This window comes from Ailuropoda melanoleuca, chromosome 10 (assembly GCF_002007445.2).
Source record: "Ailuropoda melanoleuca isolate Jingjing chromosome 10, ASM200744v2, whole genome shotgun sequence".
Classification (NCBI taxonomy): domain Eukaryota; kingdom Metazoa; phylum Chordata; class Mammalia; order Carnivora; family Ursidae; genus Ailuropoda; species Ailuropoda melanoleuca.
The window spans coordinates 32,532,923-32,554,119 of NC_048227.1; the positions used below are offsets into that span (position 1 = coordinate 32,532,923).

The 21,197-nt window shown below is 41.8% G+C and overlaps 1 protein-coding gene across 16 annotated transcripts in view; it reads right to left on the reverse strand.

Moving 5' to 3' along the window:
* RBFOX1 (RNA binding fox-1 homolog 1) overlaps positions 1-21,197 on the reverse strand; it is a 2,017,010-nt gene that overhangs the window by 113,418 nt on the left and 1,882,395 nt on the right. For all 16 annotated transcript variants that reach the window (XM_034670396.1, XM_034670397.1, XM_034670388.1 and 13 more), the window contains 3 exons: positions 15,784-15,837; positions 8,898-8,990; positions 7,087-7,147 (listed from right to left, as the gene is read on the reverse strand). In XM_034670396.1, the coding sequence (XP_034526287.1) occupies positions 7,087-7,147; positions 8,898-8,990; positions 15,784-15,837 (208 nt within the window). The remainder of the gene's footprint in view (positions 1-7,086; positions 7,148-8,897; positions 8,991-15,783; positions 15,838-21,197) is intronic.

Below are 21,197 nucleotides of genomic sequence, written 5' to 3' on the forward strand. Positions count from 1 at the left end.
TGTTATTTAGACCTCCAGTGTCTTCTCAGGGCAGGTTACTTACTTAATGCCATTGTCTATCTATTCTCCAACTACCTACAAGTTTACCATGTCTATTCATGGAAAACTTTCACTCAATATGTAAACAATACTCTCCCTCATTAGGAAATACATGCTATCTCATGTCTGTCAGTATTAATTGAGAAAGGTCATTGATAAGGTATCCTTCACAAGAAACCAACTCAGAATCTGTGAGCAGCAAAATGAAATGTCATGGGAACATCACTGCAGGTTTTGCCCTGCTCCCCGTCATTGGTCCTTCCTCCTAAACAATCCTGCTTCCACTGTAGGGAAAACAAAGACCTTTCTGATCCACACCACAGGCATGACAACCCAACTTCTTACCTCCTTCCTTCTCTGCAGCCTGTTCCTCACCCGGTCTCCCCACTTCAGCAAATGGCATCTCTCATCTGCTTGGCTCCTCAAAGCAAACTTCTTGATAAATAATTCCTTGATTCTCCCATTACCCTCATACTCTATGTATGGTCCACTAGAGAATCCTGTTGGTTCGACTTTGAAAGACATTTCCATGCTCTCAACTTTTATTCCTCTCCATTGGCACCATCCCAGGTGAAGACACTTCTATTTCTCACCTGGATGAGACCACAGCAGCAATGCTCTAACACACTCCATCTCCCCCCACTGCTCTTCTTCCTCCCTGTACCCAATGTATTCCTAGTGGCCAAGCCCATTTTAAACGAGTGGGTCAGATACGCCATTCTGCTGCTCAAAATTCAACAGCTTCCTTCTGAACTTAGAAGATACAAACTCTAACCTTGACCCACAAGGCCACACAACCTAACCCCTGTCTATTTATTTCATAGGATAGTTCCCTTCTCTCCAAACTACAATGACACTATGATTTTAAATCTTTATAAAACCACCCAAGATCATTCTAGATCAATGTAGATCCACTGTTCCCTGTGCTTGGAGAACTCTGCCCAGCTCCTGACAAAGTTGACCTGATATTATGTAGGTCTCCAGTGTCTTCCCAGGGCAGAGTACTCAATGCCGCTTCCTTCCCCTTGAGATATACCCTGATTCAATTCCCTGTTTTGTTTTCTGCATAGCTGTTAACACTACTGGGGTTTATCCTTTTTCTTTCTTGCTTGCTCTTAATTGTTTTTATAACCATTTTCCTTCATTAAAATTAATGGTAAAGTGAACAGGACTGCTGTCCAATGTGAAGTCCCAGCACCTAAAACTACATTTGGCAAATAGTCAGTGCTCCATAAATATTGACTTAGTTTTGCTTTAAAGGAACAGAAGGAATAGAGAGTTCTTCTAATGGGCTCATTCCGTTTTGGCTAGGATTCTACCTCCTTACAACCTCCAGTGACCTGCTTCCTGATATACATCTAATAAAGAAGGACTCTGTTAGGGGTGACTGTCTTCAACGCAGAGGAAATAAGGATCCAGACCTTCAGAATCACCCCTGCTCAGCCTTACAGAGCTCAAGCAGGCTTATGTAAATGTATGCAAATCACATGCAAATAACCTCCTAGTCCCTGTGACTCCCTCCAGTATCTGGAAGAGACCCTTGGGATAACCATGCTGGAGACAGGAACCTACACTGTCAGGAAGATGAGCAAAATGATCCCCATTTTAAGTTCTCAGGCAGTCTGTGTACATCCTCGGGCCTTGCAAATTCAGAGATTTTGATCAAGGCCATTAAACCGAACAATGAGGCTTACAACAAAAGAGAACAGCTGATCAAGTCCACTGCTCCCAGCCTCTCAGGGCCGCCCATACAACGAGGCGATGGAGCAGAGACCAGACACAGGAGCTGTGTAGAGAGACCCCTCTGTGGCTGGGTCTCAGGGGGCTGCATCCAAATTAGCACTCCCCTCCTCAATCAAATTTAGCTTCTCAAAGATCATCTGCCAGCCTGCTGTAGAAAAACACTGCGCAAGCTTGCTGCTGTTAACTACGGCTGTATTAGATGTTAAAAGGCAAGTCTGAATATGCACACAAAAATTCTGCACATGTCTTCTCCAGGGCTTTGCTGGCTTGGCTATCAAAGAAACACATTCGAGAAAGTACCCTTAAATACACCACAGGGGTTTCAAGAACTGCATACCAATGCTTTCTAAAGACATCTACTGAGGATGCCAGGGACCTGGTAGCTGAAATGGGCATAAGCCAAGACCCAAAATGAAAAGTTGGTTGCACGATGTATTTGGTTCACCACTATGTTTTTTTGCAACATATATTCATGGCCAACATTCAGATGTCATTACAATACAGGATCTCTGGTTTTCTTGAAAGTTCATTAGAAATAGCCAACTTCAGATTACAAATCCTACACAGACCAATTGGCTGTGGACCACTCCACTCAACTGCCAGTTAGCCGCAGACACCCCTGCTCCCTATTGTACGCCTGGCTTAGAGGCCAAATGCCAGCAATCTTTTGTTATCCTGTCCTGCTTTTTCTTCTGGTAGAGAAATATTTTGCTTTTCCTTGTATGAAAATGAAAATAGTTTAAGAAGAATGTGAGTCTTTCAGACCCTCTCTGTTTGTTTGTCTATTTTACCCGCCTAGCCTCTGCTGGCATCTGAATATTTGATTCTGAAATTATATGTCTATCAGGGAATTCAACTTACTAGCAAAAAAGAAACAAGATGACTACTTATTATTGAGATTATTGTGTAGTTAAATTTTTAGGGCATTTTGTACGCTTTGTCCTGTGTTGAGTACTCAACTCCGTAAGAAGCACCAATACCCTAGAGAGTAGGTCCCATTATAACTCAATCTCCACTTAAGAACGCTGGCGTGTGGAGGGTTTAAACCACTTGCCTCTAATTCAACAGCCAGTGAAAGGCAGAGCTGACACAAACTCTAATTCTCTCTCTATAGTCTTGGATTTCTTGGTCCAACTGTTATCCTTCCTAAGCTGAGAAAAAAAAAAAGATCCACACCCAACATCCATGCTTCTCCAACATCCAGGGAATCCCTGACGATCTGGTTCTCAACTTGGTTTGCACAACAAACATTTGATCTGCAGTGAGAACAACGAGCCCCCATTCTGGTCTGAGGGCTGCTGTCCTCAGGAGGAATCGGCAATACTGAAGGAGCCCAGCTCCCTCTTTGGGAAGCTCTCTGAAGGATAGTGTTTGCAGACCCCTGGCTGTCATTCTACAGTCTTCTCTTATGTCCAAGTTCGAATGTCCTAGGAAATACAATGTCATGACGATGGTATAGCAGAACCTGCTTGTGCTTCGGGTCTGGTCTTACTCGTCACTGGAAATTTGGTGGCTGGTTAAGCTCTTATTGGACATGTGACTGAAGGAATGCATGATTGTGATGGTGGCACGGACAGTGACATTTCACCCTGTGAAGATGACCTCAAAATGTGATGACTCTGGGAAGGTGTATTTGCTGAAGGGTAAGTTGGTAACTATAACTTTTCTCATTTTGATGTGACTTCATGGGTCCTGACTTATCTTCTCTTCCCCACCCCCAGCTTTATTGAGGTATAACTGACAACCAAAATTTGTACATATTTAAGGTGTACAACTTGTTGATTTGATATTACATATACACTGCAAGATATCACCACAATCAAGCTAATTTACATAGCTGTCATCTCACATAGTAACTTTCCTTTCCTTTCTCTCTTCTTTCCTTCCTTCCTCTCTTTCTTTCTTTCTTTCTTTGATGACAATATCCCCTCTTAACATAGTCACTCTTGTCAAAGATCTGAGAGGGCACCATATCTTTTGTTGTATTGCAATTTATTGGAAAGGTTATTTGTAGTGATGATACCCACAAATTATGGATTGGAAAAGCCTTGAGAACTGCTTTTCTTTGAATACCAAAAGTCTCCACAATGTCTTCTACAGAATCCAGCTGCTTTATGTAATTGGCATTTGTATTTATTTCTTAAGTCTGTTCTGCTGTGACCGTCCGTCCATCCATCCCTGGGGTCCCATACTCACAGGATAAGTCCCTAAGTGCCCCCTTTCAGGTACATGGATGAGGAACCCACACGACTTATTCCCTGAAACTCAGAATGCATGGCTACCTGGAATGGGATGCGGGATATTTATGCCACATAAAGAGGCATTTGGGGCTGAAAATTGAGTAATCCTTTTGTTATTGTGGTCGGTTGCCATTGTGTGCAGGTCTGTAAGATGATGGAGCGGAAGCGATGTTCTTGCATTCACACAAGCATGGCCAACAAGGTCTGTTACTCCAGAATAAAAGGGAAAGACTTCACTAAAGACTTCATCTCTTCCAGCCTCAGGTTTTGCCTCTTTAAAATAGGGATAAGTATGTCCTCTTTGTAAGACTTCATGTGGACCCAGTGCATTTAAAATGCTTAGCATGATGCCACACGGTCAGTGTTCCAGAAATGTTGGCTATTAATGGATGGGCTTTGAATTGTGTCCCCAAATTCCGCTGGGCTAGTGTTCAACCTCTGGGTAGGACGTTGATCAATAACTCCTTCTTTAAAATACATATGCATCCATATGGCTTAAGGAATAATATTTGGCTTCCCTTGCTTCATTTTCTCACATCAACAGCACGCCTGAGCACCTATGCACATGCATGACAGCTCTCATGAGTGCACACACGTGCACATACACCCACATAGTTGTTACTTCATAATTAAAGGAAATGCCTCATAGTCGGGTTGATGTCATCACATATTAACTCTGGCTAGTTGCAGAGCTATTGTTTTTACCCAAGTAGAAAGGCTTCATGGCACAGAAATCACAAGTTTGTTTCATTTCAGCAATAGGCATTCAAACCCTGTTGTGGAAAATTTCTACACTGTGTAAGACCATGACTCGGGTTGTTGGAGCTGGAAAAATGGGTCAACAGAATAAATAATTCTTCTGATCTTTCAAGGTGAGCCCTGTTACATTGAGGGTATATCTCTGTTTAATGGTGCCCCCTTTACAAATAAGAAGAGACTGACTTAGCCAAATGGGTAATTGTTGGCACAAGAAAAAAGAAAAACAAAAACAAAACTACTAAATGCTAATATTACTGTTCAGAACACCACCACAAGTTTTAAATGTCAATCAGTATGGGAGGAAGGTAAGATGAAACCCATATATTGGGACGCCTGGGTGGCTTGGTCAGTGAAGTGTCTACCCTCACCTCAGGTTATGATCCCAGGTCCTGGGATCGAATCCCACATCTGGCTCCCTGCTCAGCGGGGACCCTGCTTCTCCCTCTGCCTGCCACTCCCCCTGCTTGCGCTCGCTCTCTCACTCACTCTCTTTCTTAAATAAATAAAATCTTTAAAAAAAAAACAGAATAAACCCATATACCCATTTCATAGAATGTTATGTAACCACTGAAAAGAATGAATTTAGTCTGTATGTATTAACATTGAAAGAACTCCATATTGATATATAAGCCAATTAAAAATGATGTGCACACCATGACATCATTTATATAAAAAGCATGTACATGATACTGTGAATACTACAAATACTTACTTATTATTATATATGCAGAAAAATGCAAAGTTGAAGTATAGACAATAATCTATAACGGTGGTGTCCTCTGAGGGGGAGGCTAGGACACCAAGCTGGCAGGGCCATTATTCAAAATATATTTAACCTTTTCTTTAATGTTTCTTTCTTTTTTTTTTTTAAAAGATTTTATTTATTTATTTGACACAGAGAGAGGCAGCAAGAGAGGGAACACAAGCAGGGGGAGTGCGAGAGGGAGAAGCAGGCTTCCCGCTGAGTGGGGAGCCCGATGCGGGGCTTGATCCCAGGACCCTGGGATCATGACCTGAGCTGAAGGCAGATGCTTAATGACTGAACCACCCAGGTGCCCCTCTTTCTTTTATTTTGAATGAGTCTGTATTTCCATGCTTCACATGTAATTAAATATTTAAAATGGAACATTTCATACATTTTCCTTTATTACAGTAATATATTATTTTTGAAAACTTACAAAACAAAGGAAAAACATCTTCCAGTCTTACAGTGCAACTCAACCATTAGCATTTTGATGCAATGCGCCTTCCATAATTTACTTGAAATCATGCTATACTTCTTCATTTTAAAATTTTTCATTCATTAGGGGGCCTGCAGAGTCCTCATCTCGCTCCTTTTAATGGGTAAACTATTCCACTTAGTGTATACACTTTAACTTACTGCATTACATTCTTCCTAGCTTTTTGGTACACTTAAGTATGTGATTAGCATATCAGCAGCTCCCCCCCCCAACCTCATATATCTTAAGAGAGATGCATTCTGAGAAGGATTAAAGAATCAAAAAGGTAGAACACTTTCAACCCTTGTTGTACGTGTGAATTCCTTCCATGGGGAGTTCTGAGACGGCTTCGTGGTTCGGAGACCAGAGATGCATCGTCCCGAAGGGGTGTGCGGTATGCGGCCACATCCTCGTCTGGCTCAAAACAGCACTGCGCAACCCAGAGACAAGCAAATACTGCACTCATCCTATGGAGCTCCTCGGGAGGCACCCTCCAAGCCACTTCAAAATCCTCACAGCTCCAGACAAGACTCAAGGCCAGAACCAAATTCTGCAATCCCTCTTCCAGAAATGACTAGAGATCCACGAGGAGGTTGTGGTGGGAAAAAAGGAAACAAACGAAACCTCCATCCTCCCTCGACTTACTAGAGTAACAGCAAAGTAAATGACCCAGGTGATCCCTGAATAATTACTGCATCTCACCCCAAATGGGGGTTGTTCTAGAGAGATTCTGGAGGAAGGGCATGCACGCTTTCAACCTCTGGTAGGTTGAAAACTAAATTCACCTCTGTTGTGAAAATTATTTTTTAAAAAATTATCATTGAAGTCTAGTTGGCGTACAGTGTTATATTAGTTTCAGCTTTAGAACATGGTGACTCGACAATTCCGCCCATTACTCGGGGCTTACCACGGTAAGTGTAGTCACTGAAAAATAGCGTGTTGATTCAGGTGGCTCACTGTAGCAGGTCAGCAGCGAGGACACAGGTAGCCACACTAAGGCTAACAGGTTGAAACATATTCGCTGGTTAAGTTACTTAATAGATTCAGAGCTAGGGATGACTTATAAAAGGCCGATCTCTACTCACCATTTGTATAAGGGTTGACAGTCTTTTTATTTGTCATTACACGTGCTGTGGCATTATTTACCTATGCACATAGAAAACTCAAATGAGCACATACTCCAGGGCCAGCCCACAGTTCAATTAGTTGCATGCATTATGACTGTGATTACTTATTTTAAAAAAAAAACACTAAAATGCATTTTAATTTATAAAAGGCAGTAGGTGCATAACAAAATCATACATTTTTATAATTACATTTACTTCATAACCATTTTAACTTACAAATCATTTCAATAAAGCAATGTCATATCATTTAAAAGTTTAATAAGGAGACAGTAAAAGCAAATTAAAAGGAACTGCATAATTGAAGATTTAAAAGCATGCGTGTACTCCATGGTAACACAGAAACAATAAATATTTTTAAACACAAAATAAAATTCATATGAAGGAACATGCAGTGGAGTAGAAGAGAGGAGAGACAAGGTACAAGGGAACATAAATGTCAAAAAAAAGGGACAAACAAGATTAAGCCGTGTGCAACACTTTAGGAGGGAAGGACCATCGGGAGAGCAACATCTAGCATTCAACACTTGGAACAAGAGCCTTTGACATCGCAAGAATTAACAAGATCATTCAAGCTTTAAAGTCACAGCTAACAAAAGGATAAAAGAGAGGGTGCATTGTTTAACACAATATGGAGTTAACAATCTGAGTAAGATGTGCACTGTCATATCTCAATCCAGTCAGTGCCTCCCAGGCTCGCTTAGAACGTACACTCAATTACAGGCGTACCGGTACCCAAAAAAATAGAGCATCAAGAAAACTTAATACGACAAGTCAAAAAAATCCACGTGGTATATATATGTATATAGATAATCAGCACTAAATACGTGAAGCGGCAGATGGACTTCACCACTTACCATTCACCACCATCGCCAGCATGGGTTTGTATACAGTTACCATGGTTACTGAGAGTTTGGTGAGGGGCCTAAGCGTTATCGTCGAGAGGGGGAAAACGAAAGGCAAAACATGCAACATCTTACTCCAAAGACTAAAGCATTTTTAACGTTTTTTTTTTTTAAAGTTTTAACAAATATAACCCTGTGGCCATGTTGAGGGAGATCCAGTGGTAGAAAGAGTAGATTCGGAGTATCGAAATTTTAGCATTTATTTTTATTTATTTATTTATTTATTTTCAGTGAAGAGGGGCCAGATATTGAACAGGAAATCCTGTTTGGTTAGTCACTTTATTATCAAAAGAATGCAAAGATTCAAACTGGCTTCTTGAACAAAAAAATGAAAGGTTCAGTGACAAAGACCTCTCATTTAAAACAAAACAAAACAAAACAATTGTTCCTCCAAATTCTACTGCTTTCACCATTTGACTCAATTTGGACACCACTGTGGATCCCTCGTCAACCCTGCAGTGGAAATAAAAAGAAAAGAAAAGGAAAAAAAGAAAAGAAAAGAAAAGAAACTGCTTTGTTTTTTGTTTTGTTTTGCATACTGTCTCCACTGTTTGGAGCCTACTGCACCCATCAATTATAAAACACAGAAAATAAAAAAAAATTAAAAAAAAAAGAAGTTCAGAGTAACCCTTCTTATGTCTCACGTGTGCCATTCACCTTTCATCAGTAATAAGAACATAATAAAGTAAAATTTTAAAAAAAAAGTAAGGCCAGTTTTCCTTTTTATATATAAATATTTATATATATATAAACAATGAGAAGGGAGTAGGGTCACATACAAGACACAATGATGCATCTGGAACAACGAATGAGCGTGAAGCAGACATTTATAAAGAAGATGTAAAGGAAAATATTTTGAACATGCACCTCGATTTTACGGCCCTCTACCACGGTGCCGTGTAATTTCTCCCTCGCCCTGTCCGCATCGGCACTATTTTCGAAAGTTACGAAACCAAATCCCTGCATGCAGGAGGGAGAAGGGGAAAACAACATGCAGATTATTATTCCAGTCAACGACCACTGTGTAACGTTCTCTCGCTTTAATTTCTATTTCTTGTCCTGGCTTCAGTTCTGTAACATGCAAATTAGAGAAATTATAAGAATACGAAGATGTGCAATAAGTAAGCGACAAATGTGAACCAGATTTTTTTTTCTGTCACCAGTTAGCTGTAACCCCTGAAGAATTCAAAGAACGATACCAAAAATACCTTTCTAAATGTCACTACAGAAGAAAATAAGTCTAACGGAAAGAAAATGAGATCAAAATAAATTTACAGTGTCTTCACAGAGAAGAAAATGAAATAATGAGGGAAAAAAAGGGAACCACTTTCTTGACATGCAAATTAAGAATAAAATAAAATAAAACGTGTGCACGAAATTCAACAATGAATGCCAAAATCTTCTAACATTGCCTACAGAGTCATGCCGTGTGGTCTTAAGAACATCTCTTCTTCATGCAATTTTAGGGTTATTCAAATTTGTCAATTTTACAGCCTTTACTTCTCAAAAATAAAAATTAGAAGCCTAAAAAAAAGGAAAGACCTTTTTTCACAATAAATCTTAAAGTCTTTGATCTAATAAACAAAATAATCACATGAAATGAATTGAAATAAACATTAATTGATTAATAATGCAAACAGGTCAAGTAACACTCTTTTATATTAATATTTCCCCCTCCCCTCAAAAACATATACGCTTCTGAATTTGTCAACTTCCCAGGCCACTTCATTAACTGAAAAGGGAAATGTATGTACGTATTGTAACATTCTAAGACATTATCTTGATATTCATTTGTCAAATCAACAGGTAGAAAATAAAGGAGCTTTGTTAAGAGAATGTTATTCACAATAACACTCTGGGCACTTCTTCCCTTACTGCTAGATAATAAATAGACCCTTTACTTCGCCACTGGCATATTCTGTTTTAATATTTCAGCCTCAAAAAACAACCCCACTAAACGTCACATTGTCAAAAATCCACCTTTTTTTCTTCACTGACACTGTTCCTAAGAAGAGTACAGAAAATATGACACATTATTTTTAAAACCCCTAAAAATATTTGTACATCTTGTTCAGAAATATACACCAACCTTTTGAAACCATTCCAGTGTAAATTCACGCAGCTCGTTCTGGTGAAACAATGCAATGTGTTGGGACTCTGATTTGCAAGTGGGTAAACTTCAATAAAGGGACATGNAACCTTTTGAAACCATTCCAGTGTAAATTCACGCAGCTCGTTCTGGTGAAACAATGCAATGTGTTGGGACTCCGATTTGCAAGTGGGTAAACTTCAATAAAGGGACATGCTGTTTGTTTTTTTTTTTAAAGATTTTATTTATTTATTTGACAGAGATAGAGACAGCCAGCGAGAGAAGGAACACAAGCAGGGGGAGTGGGAGAGGAAGAAGCAGGCTCATAGCAGAGGAGCCTGATGTGGGGCTTGATCCCATAACGCCGGGATCACGCCCTGAACCGAAGGCAGACGCCTAACCTCTGTGCCAGCTCTTCAATGGACTGAAGACAGAATTTGAAGGGTTTGCTCTATTGATGGCGCCGACTCTTGGTCAGAGGGTCCCAAACTTGGTTGCACAGTGAAAGGAAGTGGGGGGCATAGCATATGAAACATTTAGATATCCACATATCTACCCAATCAGAAGCCCAGAGTGGAGCCCAGAAATCTGTCTGCTGACAAAGCTACTGTGTGGCCCAGCAACTGCCTTTTCATGGCCTCCAATATCACTAAGCAGCATCAAAGGAAATTTCCAGGTCATTGTATGAGGTAGAATATTACGTTGCTGACTTCCAAGGAGCAACTTATGGACTGGAGGGAGCTTCAGAGATGAGTATCTGTCTGAGTTGATGTTTGGATCTTAGGTGCAGGGGTACAGCCATTGTCCCCTCAAAACCAAACTGTCTAGCATGCGCAGAATGTCATGCATTGAACAAATAAGGGAAATAAGGATGCTGGCTGCATCAGGGGCAATTCTCTCACTAGGCAAGCAAAGAAAATCCACAGTCCGAGTCTTACAGAAGGACGGCTTGGTGGCACCACTGCTGTCCCTGGGCAACAGTCATCAGCACCGCAGAGCTGCGAGGTACGGAGCCCAGGGAAAAGGAACATTTAACCCACCCGCCAAATGTCATCCCGAAGAATGACATCACCGTGATGCTTGTCTGACCCCAAGGCAAACCACACTGACCTAAAATCAGCACTCTATGCATCAGGGAGACATGAAGGTGGAGATAGAAATAGGTTTTGAAACCCATGTGAAGTTTACAAACTACAAAGCAGGTAGTTCACTACATTCCCAATTTCTTATTCTGTTTTGAAATAAGATAATATACCTGGACTCTTTTATTCTTACTCTCATTTTCTGCTAAACTTCTCTCCCTCCCTCTCTCTCTTTTTTTTTTTTTTTGAGGTCCTCAGTATTTCTTATTTTCAGCTGCTGAGATGACTAGCTGAGATTCTAGAAAGTTGGGTTCAGAAGTGCTTGTTGCAGGCACAGTCCCCAAATACCAAAAGGACTGTCCTACCTCTTCCATTGGACAGTCACACCTCCTCCCAAGACAAGAAGGGATATGGCCTCCCTGGGCCAGAAGACTGCCAGAATTCTCATTCGGAGAGTGACACCAGTTACCCGACCGTTTTCAAACACCCTCTTTGCCAAGTGCAGGTGCTGGGCAACTCTTTGAAACCAGTGCTGAGGCTGCTTCCTTTATCCTGCCTCGAGGTCAGAATTCTATCTCAAGGAAACCACAACTTGGAGTTCTTAAAAACATTCTGAATATTTTTATCCCAGCCTTAAGGAGGGGAACGGAAGAAGCACATTCTGGACTTGGCCTGAGAGCACAGGAGCTGGGTGCAATGCCGGATGTGAAACCCTTAACATTCTAGAGCACTTGGGGCTCGCGGAGCACAGAGCAGGTGTTCCTTGCTTCAGGAGAAGCGCTGCTGCCAGGGCTCACCTCCGTAGAGGGGTGGGGCCAAGAGAAGGTGCAAGGTTGCAGGAGAAAAGACCCGGTAAGGTGACGGTGACACATGCCGCCCCACCTGGGAAAGCACACTAACGGGGACCCCGATATGGGCCGTCTGGCCAGTGTGACTTGCTTATTTTAAAATCTTTCGTGAATCGTTATTCTGATCTTTTCCCATATCCCAGTCATTTTTCTGTTTTGGTTTCATCGTGTGTTTAGGTGATAGCTTCCTTTTTTGTATTAATGCACCTGTAACATTCTACAACTTAAAAAAAAGACCCTAAAACACCCAAGAAAGAAGAGTGCGCTGGCTTTTCATCGTCTATGAAAATCCTCTAGTTGCTGGTGCAGAGCACTACCTATAAGAGGGGAGCTGTGGATACGAGTCTACAGATTCATTTTCTGAGGGACTCAGTGCTTCACGTCTCACCTCTTCCCATTCCCCTTTGCACGTGCAGCTCCCTCTCCCTGGAAGACCACCTTCCCTCCTTCCCTTCCCTGGGAAATTCCTACTCATGAGAATGTTCGCTCCCAGCTTCAATGCCCCTTCCTCCCAGAAGCCTTCTCACCCCTCACAGTATCGGTCCCCGTGCTCGGCTTCTCAGCAGCCCCTCCCCCTGCCACAGAGCACAGCGCGCACCACTGAAGTTGTTGGTCTTAGTGGTCTGTCTCCCCCACCACTCAGGAAAGTCTATGAGGACCACCTGGGTCTCACTCCCCACGGATTCACCCATCTTCTTGTACCTGGGATGGAACCAGTCCTCACAGACAACCTACTGGATCAAAGACCAGGCTGTGTATCCCCGGGTACATTAAGAAGCAGCAGGTATGTGGCTGTATCCCCCACATACCTCGTTCCAGCGTTCGACAAAACGCTTCTAAATCTCCTAAGAGGAAAAATGAATGATAGGATCTCTCACTCCTAAATGCTATCGAATTCTCATTTTCAAAGTCTGGCGGATCTTTTTAAAATGTGGCTTCCCTGTATACTTGCCATCCATGTACCCATGAGCATTTACGCTATTCATTCTCAGGATAACAGAGATAGAACCTGTGTCTGAATAGGGTATATGCACACGCAGGCACGCACACGCAGGCACGCACACGCGCGCACACACACACACACACCGGACACCCAGAACACATAGCCATACTCACTGAGCACTGAGTGACCTGTCTCGGGGACCGGCTCCAAAGAGAATAGCCAGAAGGTGAGGTCCTAGCTCTGAAGGGCCCACCCTCTTCCTGGCTGCTTCTCCTGCTCCAAATGATGAACACGAGGTCGTAACAGTGGTTCAAGTTTCTCAACGATTTAAATGGAAATGTCCCTTTAAATGAGGCCCTTTCCAGCAGAGGATAATGTCAAGTCTGAAAAATATCCCTGTGTGAGCTGCTGTCCCCATTTAGCAGTTCCCCAAAGGACTGTCTCGAGGACACTCCAGTCACACCGAAACAGTCAGCCCCCGGCACCTGCCAGACTGCCTCTTTCGGAGGGAGCCTACCCACCCGGGCTATTCTGGATGCCTCCTAATCCAAAGTAAAAAGCAGGTTCACAAAGTCAGTCTCTGGATGCAGCAAACTTAAACGGTGTTCACTGCTAAAGCCCCAGAGACAGGCTAATCACGGCCCTGACGGAGGAAGGATTACAAATTGTACCTCCATTGTACTTTCAAAATAGCAAACGATATTCTTCTAATGTCCCCTAACAGTTCTCAAAAGGAATTAAACAGCTTTTTCCAACTGGCAAAAGTTACAAAACAAAATATAAATTAAATATAAATTTAAAAAAAAAGAAAACCTTTGAAAGCAGTAGTGCTACAGACTTGGGATTACAAAAAAGCTGGCCAACATTCTGGGTCATCTTCTAGGATTTTGTCAAGAATGCATCAGGCCTGAGTGAAAAGGATTAGTTAGGCTGGGCACATTTTTTTCTTTTCTTTCTTTTATTTTTTTTAAGATTTTTTTTAAAGTAATCTCTACACCCAACGTGGGGCTCGAGCTCACAACCCTGAGACCAAGAGTTGCAGGCTCTACTGACTGAGCCAGCTGGGCTCCCCTGCGCACATTTTATTCTTAATGCACTTTGCGTTGCAGGTATAGAAATAGCTCCTATAATGACTGTCATGTAAGGGGCAGAAAGAGAATTAGCTTAGGTTTCCCCCATTCTAGAGCTCACGCCACTGATATAAGAATAACTAAAACATATGAAATTATGGGAGAAGAAAACCCCTGCAGTAGCAGAACCAGAATTGATTTTTTTCCCCCTCATCCAGCATATCGTAGCATCATTTTGGCTGTGGAGAGGAGAATACTGGAATTTCTTCCCTCGCATCAAGCTACATCACCCTATTCAGGAGGGAAAAGGTGCAGATTGCCCAGGGTATAATACACCCATTTGTTTGCTTCATGGGAAGGAGGTGGTTGCTGTGCCCAGGAGGGCTGGCATTTGGCCCCTTAGAGAAAACCAGCTCTTCTCGTAACCCTCCTGGATACTTACTTGTCCCAAATTGCCTACGTGAGGAAAGTTACGGGGCTTAATCCAGTATCTCTCTTATCTGATAAGCAATTTGTCCCAATATCCACTTGCACAGTCTGGGGATACAAGATGGGAGCTTAGAATTCCTGACAGCCTGGCGACTGGTGCTCTAGAAACCAGGCAGAGTTATTGAAAAGGGTCAATTTCTGGCCATTGAGGTCAACCTCTGAGTCCGCTGACAGGACCGTTCTAACTCAGTATCTGCTCTTAAGCTGAACACACTGCTTTTCCTCAAGGAAGATTTTGATAGAGCCCTAGAGTTTTCTGTGCATGCAGGTGGGATGAGGACACTTCAGCCACCACAAAACACCAGTGGGCAAAGAGGCATTTTGCATTTAGACAAAGTGTTGGCATTTGTCTAAAACAGGAAAACACAGCGTTTATAACTTTAAAGATGGGCCTGGAAAGTTTGTTAAAACAGGTTGCTGGGCTCCCATTTTGAGCATCTGATTTAGTAGGTCTGGGCTGGACCCTGAGAATTTGTATTTCTGGTACGTTCCTAGGTGCTGCTGATCTGGGGACCTCATTTGGGTGAACTCTGATAGACAGGATGCTTTGAGAGAGTTGGACCTTTTCTTCCCCCAACATATGTCCATGCTGAAGATGTTGGAGCCTTTCTATATAACCCTTGATTTTTACTAACATGCTTAGGTCTAGAAAAATCGACTTAAAAATTGGTCTCCCACAGAAAACAAAAACAAAAAACAAATTCAAAGCAATGGCAAATTGCAAAATGTGGAGTGGTAAATATATTAATGAATGAAATTATATTCAAAAGGTTGGTGTATATGAAATTTTCTCCCCTACAACCCAGGAAAATAACTGCACTTTATTAATACAGAATAATCACATATTTACCTGCGCATGAGACTATCAACTCACTTTTTAATATAAAGAACATAATTATCACTGAAAAACAAAAATGTAGCAACAACATTATTTTTTAAGCATGGGTAATTTTCCTCTGGAAACTTGATATATATATATATAGAGATAGATAGATAGATAAATAGATAGATAGATAGGTATAAAACAGCAATTTTAAATTACCCCCTTATACATTTAAACTGAACCCAATGTATTTCCCACCATTTTGGAAACTGGAGGAGGTCTCTAAAGGAATTCCCACTGAAGTGTATTTTCACAATGTGCTAATTAAAACAGTGCAGTTGTTTCCCATTATCCATAGCAAACGTTTAAAAAAAAGCTAAACAATCCTAAAGTAAATTAAATTGCTTACCTTTGAGCCTCGCTCATTAAAAATAATTTCAACATCTAAGATTTTACCAAATTGCTGCAAAGAAATAGAAATGTTTTATAAGCAAGAGAAATGGAGTAAATCACATTATCCACATTGGTAATTATACCCCAAGTCAGAGTTTTTTTTTTTTCTCTTTTAATATCAGGGATAGACATTTTATGTGGTTTTATCCTTAGAGGTGTGCTTGAACCAAGAGAAAGCACAACCACGCATATGATTTCTACTTTACTGGATACCCCACCAAGTGAGACATCATAGTATGGGCCTGCGCAAAATCTGTCATCAGGTGGTTAGTTCTATTTTCCTTTCTTTATGTGTGCACGATTGCTTTCCCAGGCACTGAGCAGCAAAGATTAAAACTAGCTGATGTATAAACAGACCCTCCTAGGCTACTCCACTAGCCACTGGGAGAAGCACCCTTGATGAGATGGGATTTTGATGGTAAAATGTCCAAGCGGAATCTGGTGGTGAGGGTGAGGGTGTAAGCTACAGTAAGAGCCAGGCCATATAAGAGAAGTCAAGTACAAACAGATAAAAGCAAGAGCCACCATGTGGACATCCATCATAATCAAGACACCAGCATAGCTGTGATTAGCCCTGAGGCTGAAATGTACTTCTCTCAAGACGATTCTCCATTTTGTTAAACAAACAAATAGATTTTAGACAATTAGCAGGAATAGGCTCTATAGAACATGAAAGCAACTCGACATATTCAGGCCTGGAAACATGGTTTCAGATCACAAATAGGGCAGCCAACTATCTTACAGATGCCTAGTTAAACTTAAATTTCAAATTTTTCAGGATAATTACACCCTTGCAATATTTAAGACATACTTAATAAAATATGTTATCTAAAATTCAAATTCAGCGATTGTCATTTTGTATTTTTTTTAATTTGCGAAATCTCGTAGTCCTAGTGAGATATGCACATCGCAATTTGTGATCCACACTTTAAAAATAAGGGAATGTGGACCCTCAAACCAGAAGGATCTGATAGTCCAAGATCTTCTTCTCCTGACACTGGAGTCCTTTCCTTTTTCTTAGACTGCATGAAATACAATGGGTATTTTTTGAGTGCACAGGTTGGAGAGGGTGTCATAAAAGCATATGACGTAGCCCAGGAAAACTATGATGGGGATTTTACCCTGATGCACAATGAGGGCAAGGGGTCATTTTAGTGATTAAAAAGTAAACAGAATCACATGAAGGAATATGTCCATCCTCCTTTTCCTTTATTTTGAGCTTTCGTATTATTCCATTTGCTTTTGCAGCCTGGATTTTTATTCCATCCTTTATTGCCCGAGGAGATTCGTGTTGTGTCTCTCTCCCCTGGGTGGAAAGCAGTAAGCAGTCTTCATGTAGCAGAGGCCGAGTGGTTGGGGGGGGGACAGAAAAGGAACAAACGCTTAGAACACAGAGAACCAGAGGGAGCTCCCCTGACCACTGGGCTTCAGTCACTGGATACGGGGAGGGAGGGACCCTGAGAATAAGTGTCAAGGGGGTCCTACTAAGATTCGAGAAAAAAATTATTTGAAACCTACAGAGGCTATTCTCTGGAACATACAAATAAATCTACCTACCTTGGAAAGACAGAAAAAAAGATAGGCATACTCCAGGTGAAGAGAAAGAACTTAAAATCTTGAAACAGAAGTAGTCCTGACTAGGAGAAAAAGGAAACCCAAAGCTATGCCATGGAAATGCGCCCATCCCTCAGGACACGGATGCGGTCAGGGGACTGCGGATTCAATTTGTCTTGCTGAGCGGACGGACGTGCTTCTCTTCTTCCCGGAGAAGTAAAAGGATAAGAAGAAACGAAGAAGAGCTCAGCTGGGAGAGGAGAGGGGAGGACTACACCGCCAGCAGGTACAACGTTAATACCAAGAAACTTGCAGCTAACTCACCCTGCAGTTTGTGGACACTAATTTCCTTTTGGTCAAGAGAATATTCTACAGAGCATTTTCAGTGCCCTAGATCTGGGCAGAGAAAGTCATTAAAAATAGAAGAAAACTTTCAGATTTGGGAAATGCAGGATTTGCCGTTGAAAGGTGAACTGGATTTCATAGTAAAAACTCCTCCCATTTGTAAAGTCCTCAGAAGCAGTGATTTTGATATGACCTCCTTAGACTATTCAGTCCACACCGATGCTATCATATTTATTTCAGGCCTAAGAGCATGAAAGCACACCTATTTATGAACAGGGACGCTTGAAAAGGACTCCCCCAAACCAGGAAGCCAATGTCATTTATGGAACATTCTCTAAGCAGTCAACACAAAAACACTCCCTTTAAAACAAGATGTGGTTGAGACAGAACCAACCAATCAAGAAGTAATCCTAGCATGTGTCATTCCCTAAATGAAACAATGACACCATATGCCCTGAAATGGTCTTAAATATTTGCCTCTCTGGCAGTTGCCATTGGGTGAGTGATTCTCAGAACGAGTGAAATGAGCAGTGAGAAGAACGCTGATAGGAGCCCCATTCCTAAGACAGTTGCATACTGTATTTATAGCACCAACAGTTTAATTGGGAAGTTTGGTGCTAATGATGTAAACACAGCTGGCACATGTTCAGTCTAAATAGACATGACTCGCAGACTTAACTTGCATTAGTTTGCTCAACACCCATGTGCAGCCGCGTTCGACAACGTCTCGGGATGCACGCAAGGTGTCTCAATAGCGGTATCGAGAATAATATCCGGAAGCTTCTAGGCATCACGCACTGGGGCAAATACGTACCAGGCATTTTGAGACAGTCTCATCAAATAATATTTCTCTGAAAAACTGTGGAAGATGCCCAGTGGATACAGCACAAAACATGAAAGTAAAGGTTCGTTCAAAGAGCACACACAGAGGTGAAGAAAAGGCATCATCTCAGTTTTCTTAGGTTTGGTTTCATGTTTGGAATGCAGATATGGGAGACACCATGTCAGGTCCAAAAAAAAAAAAGGCCGCACTCGTTATAACAGCACGGTGCATGGAATTTGGCATTAATGCCAAAGGTGCAGGCCTCTCTATGTTGTTACTAAAAAGGTGATCATGAAAGCTTCTTTTGCGTTGTTCTGAAAGTCATGTGATGTGGTCTGTTTTGGGGTGACAATAATGAGTGACTTCAGTAGATCATATTCATGCCTAGAGTGTCTGTATCAAAAGCAAGGCTGTGACGTCAACAAGGGTCTTGTGCAAATTTGAATCCTACACTCACTGAGTAGCTACTTCTGAAAACAGTTCTATGATGCAATGTGTCGTGTCAGTGGTCTGGATGTTTCATAACCACCTCTCTCACCCAAAACCCAGCTATGTGTACATTTTAGATGTTAGGTTAAAGAACCATTCTGTCCAAGAGCAAGCCATTATAATCAATTTGGGAAATCCACCCATTCCTTTCATGCAATCATCAAGAATTCAAACATAAAGGACGCACACCCTCATGAATGCTCCCTGAAATGAGGACAGAGCTCAAGAATGAGGTAGCCAGACCAGAACCAACATTTCTCTCAGGGAAACATCCAGAACCAACGCCCCAATCTGTTCAATAGCAGCCCAACTGGTGTTGTAAAAAGAGTCTGGCTTCACTGTGGCCACATAACTTCTTGACCAAGGAATGTTCCACCTTGGAAGAAAGGAAGGATAGAAGGAAGGAAGGAAGGAAGGAAGGAAGGAAGGAAGGATAGAAGGAAGAAAATCTATGAATAGTTAGAAGATTTAATGCCAAACACTAGAACAAATCCTTCCAAAGGAGGAGGAAGTAAAGAATTTCAAGTACTGAAGAACATGGTAGAAGAAAGGTAGCCAAAATCTCAATGAACGGTCCCCCTGACGCCACAAATTAAAAACAAAATGCGAGGCATCTGCAGTGACCATTGGGCCTGCAGAAATTGCAAACTTCACAGCTGAATTTTTAATGGTTGCAAAAGTTGTTATGAACACGGCTAGGTTTTAGGCTGCTGGAGAAAGGAGCTTCCTTTTTTGTTTTGCTTCGGTTTGGGTTTCAAATCTCCATGGTCGCATTTAACAAAAGAGACAAAGGAGAAAATCACAGAAATCTTTGAGAGGGTTTTTCTCTGTAATCACCCCATTCTAGCCCTAACCAAAGTGAAGGGGCAAAGGCAAAATACAGCAATAAAAGGAGAGAAGAGATGTCATGTCCAGATGACTTGGAAAAGACCGAACTGGAATCAAAATGTCATTCCTTACAGTAAGTATGACCGGTAAGAAGAAACCACACTTAATTCTCTCAACTGGAGTGTGGGGAGCCAATCGGAATGTTTACAGATGCCTTTCAATGTGATTCATGCCACAAAATGAATCATATAACCAGAATGGGATTGCCACCACCAATGCTTGGCTGGGAAGAACAGATTTTTAGTATTTAAATTCCATTTCTTCAGAAGAGTAGTTGTAAACCAAGGAGGTCTCAGCATTAGTACAAAAAATCCAGGAATCTGTGTGTGCCCCCAAATTTTTATAGCAGAAACTCATTAAAAAATTCTTGCATATTTTAAAAATGAACACAGATGCTGTTTGTGATGAACGAAATTAATTTCAATATTTGTGAATGTATGCCGCATTTTCTTAATTGATACTAAGCGTATCTATCATCTTGTCAAGTTGATGCCTTGTCAGTTACTTGGAAATCTTGACTTTTACAAAAACTGGCTCTGAAACCAGTGGATTTGGATCATGGTTTGACAACTGGGTAGGACATTCAATCTTTGGCAGGATCTTGCTCTGCACTGCTTGCCCTCGCCCTGTAAGAACAGAGAGGCCCAGATATCCATGCAAGCAGGATACCGTCTTTGGGAGTTCCAGCTGTGGATTATTTCTAGTACCTCTCTGACTTGGCTGGGTAGCCCTCCGGTGACTTTCAAGAGAACCGAGAAGACGAGGGAGGGAATAGCACCCTCAGGATTGGGAGCTGGGGTGGGCTGCGGGGCAGTGAGTGACACCGTTAAAGAGCACCAGGACGGTCATTAAGAGGGCCACATTCAAAGCCAAACTCCCAGTGACACCTGACGAGTAAAGATGGACTGCGGAGCAAGACTTTCTAACCTGACGTGGCAAAAGGAATCTAATTCCTCTGGCTGCCCATCATTCAAACCCGGTCTCACTGCTTTATACACACTTAACCTCCACTTTCACTTTGAATGCTCTGCACTTTTCAAAGTCATCTTTGACCTGAGAGTGCCCGAGGGTATCTCTACTCTGCAAGAGTTAGAGGGCTCAACTCAAGGTTATTACCAAACGAGAGAGATAAAAGTGCAGAAGCTGACCTTTTCCGCCGAAATGTCAGGATTCAAGTCTGGGTATCTGAATATTAGGACGTTACCTCTGCCTTTGTGTCAGATGCAGACTTGATAAACATCGAGCATGGTAAAGCAGTAGGAGGTGCATGC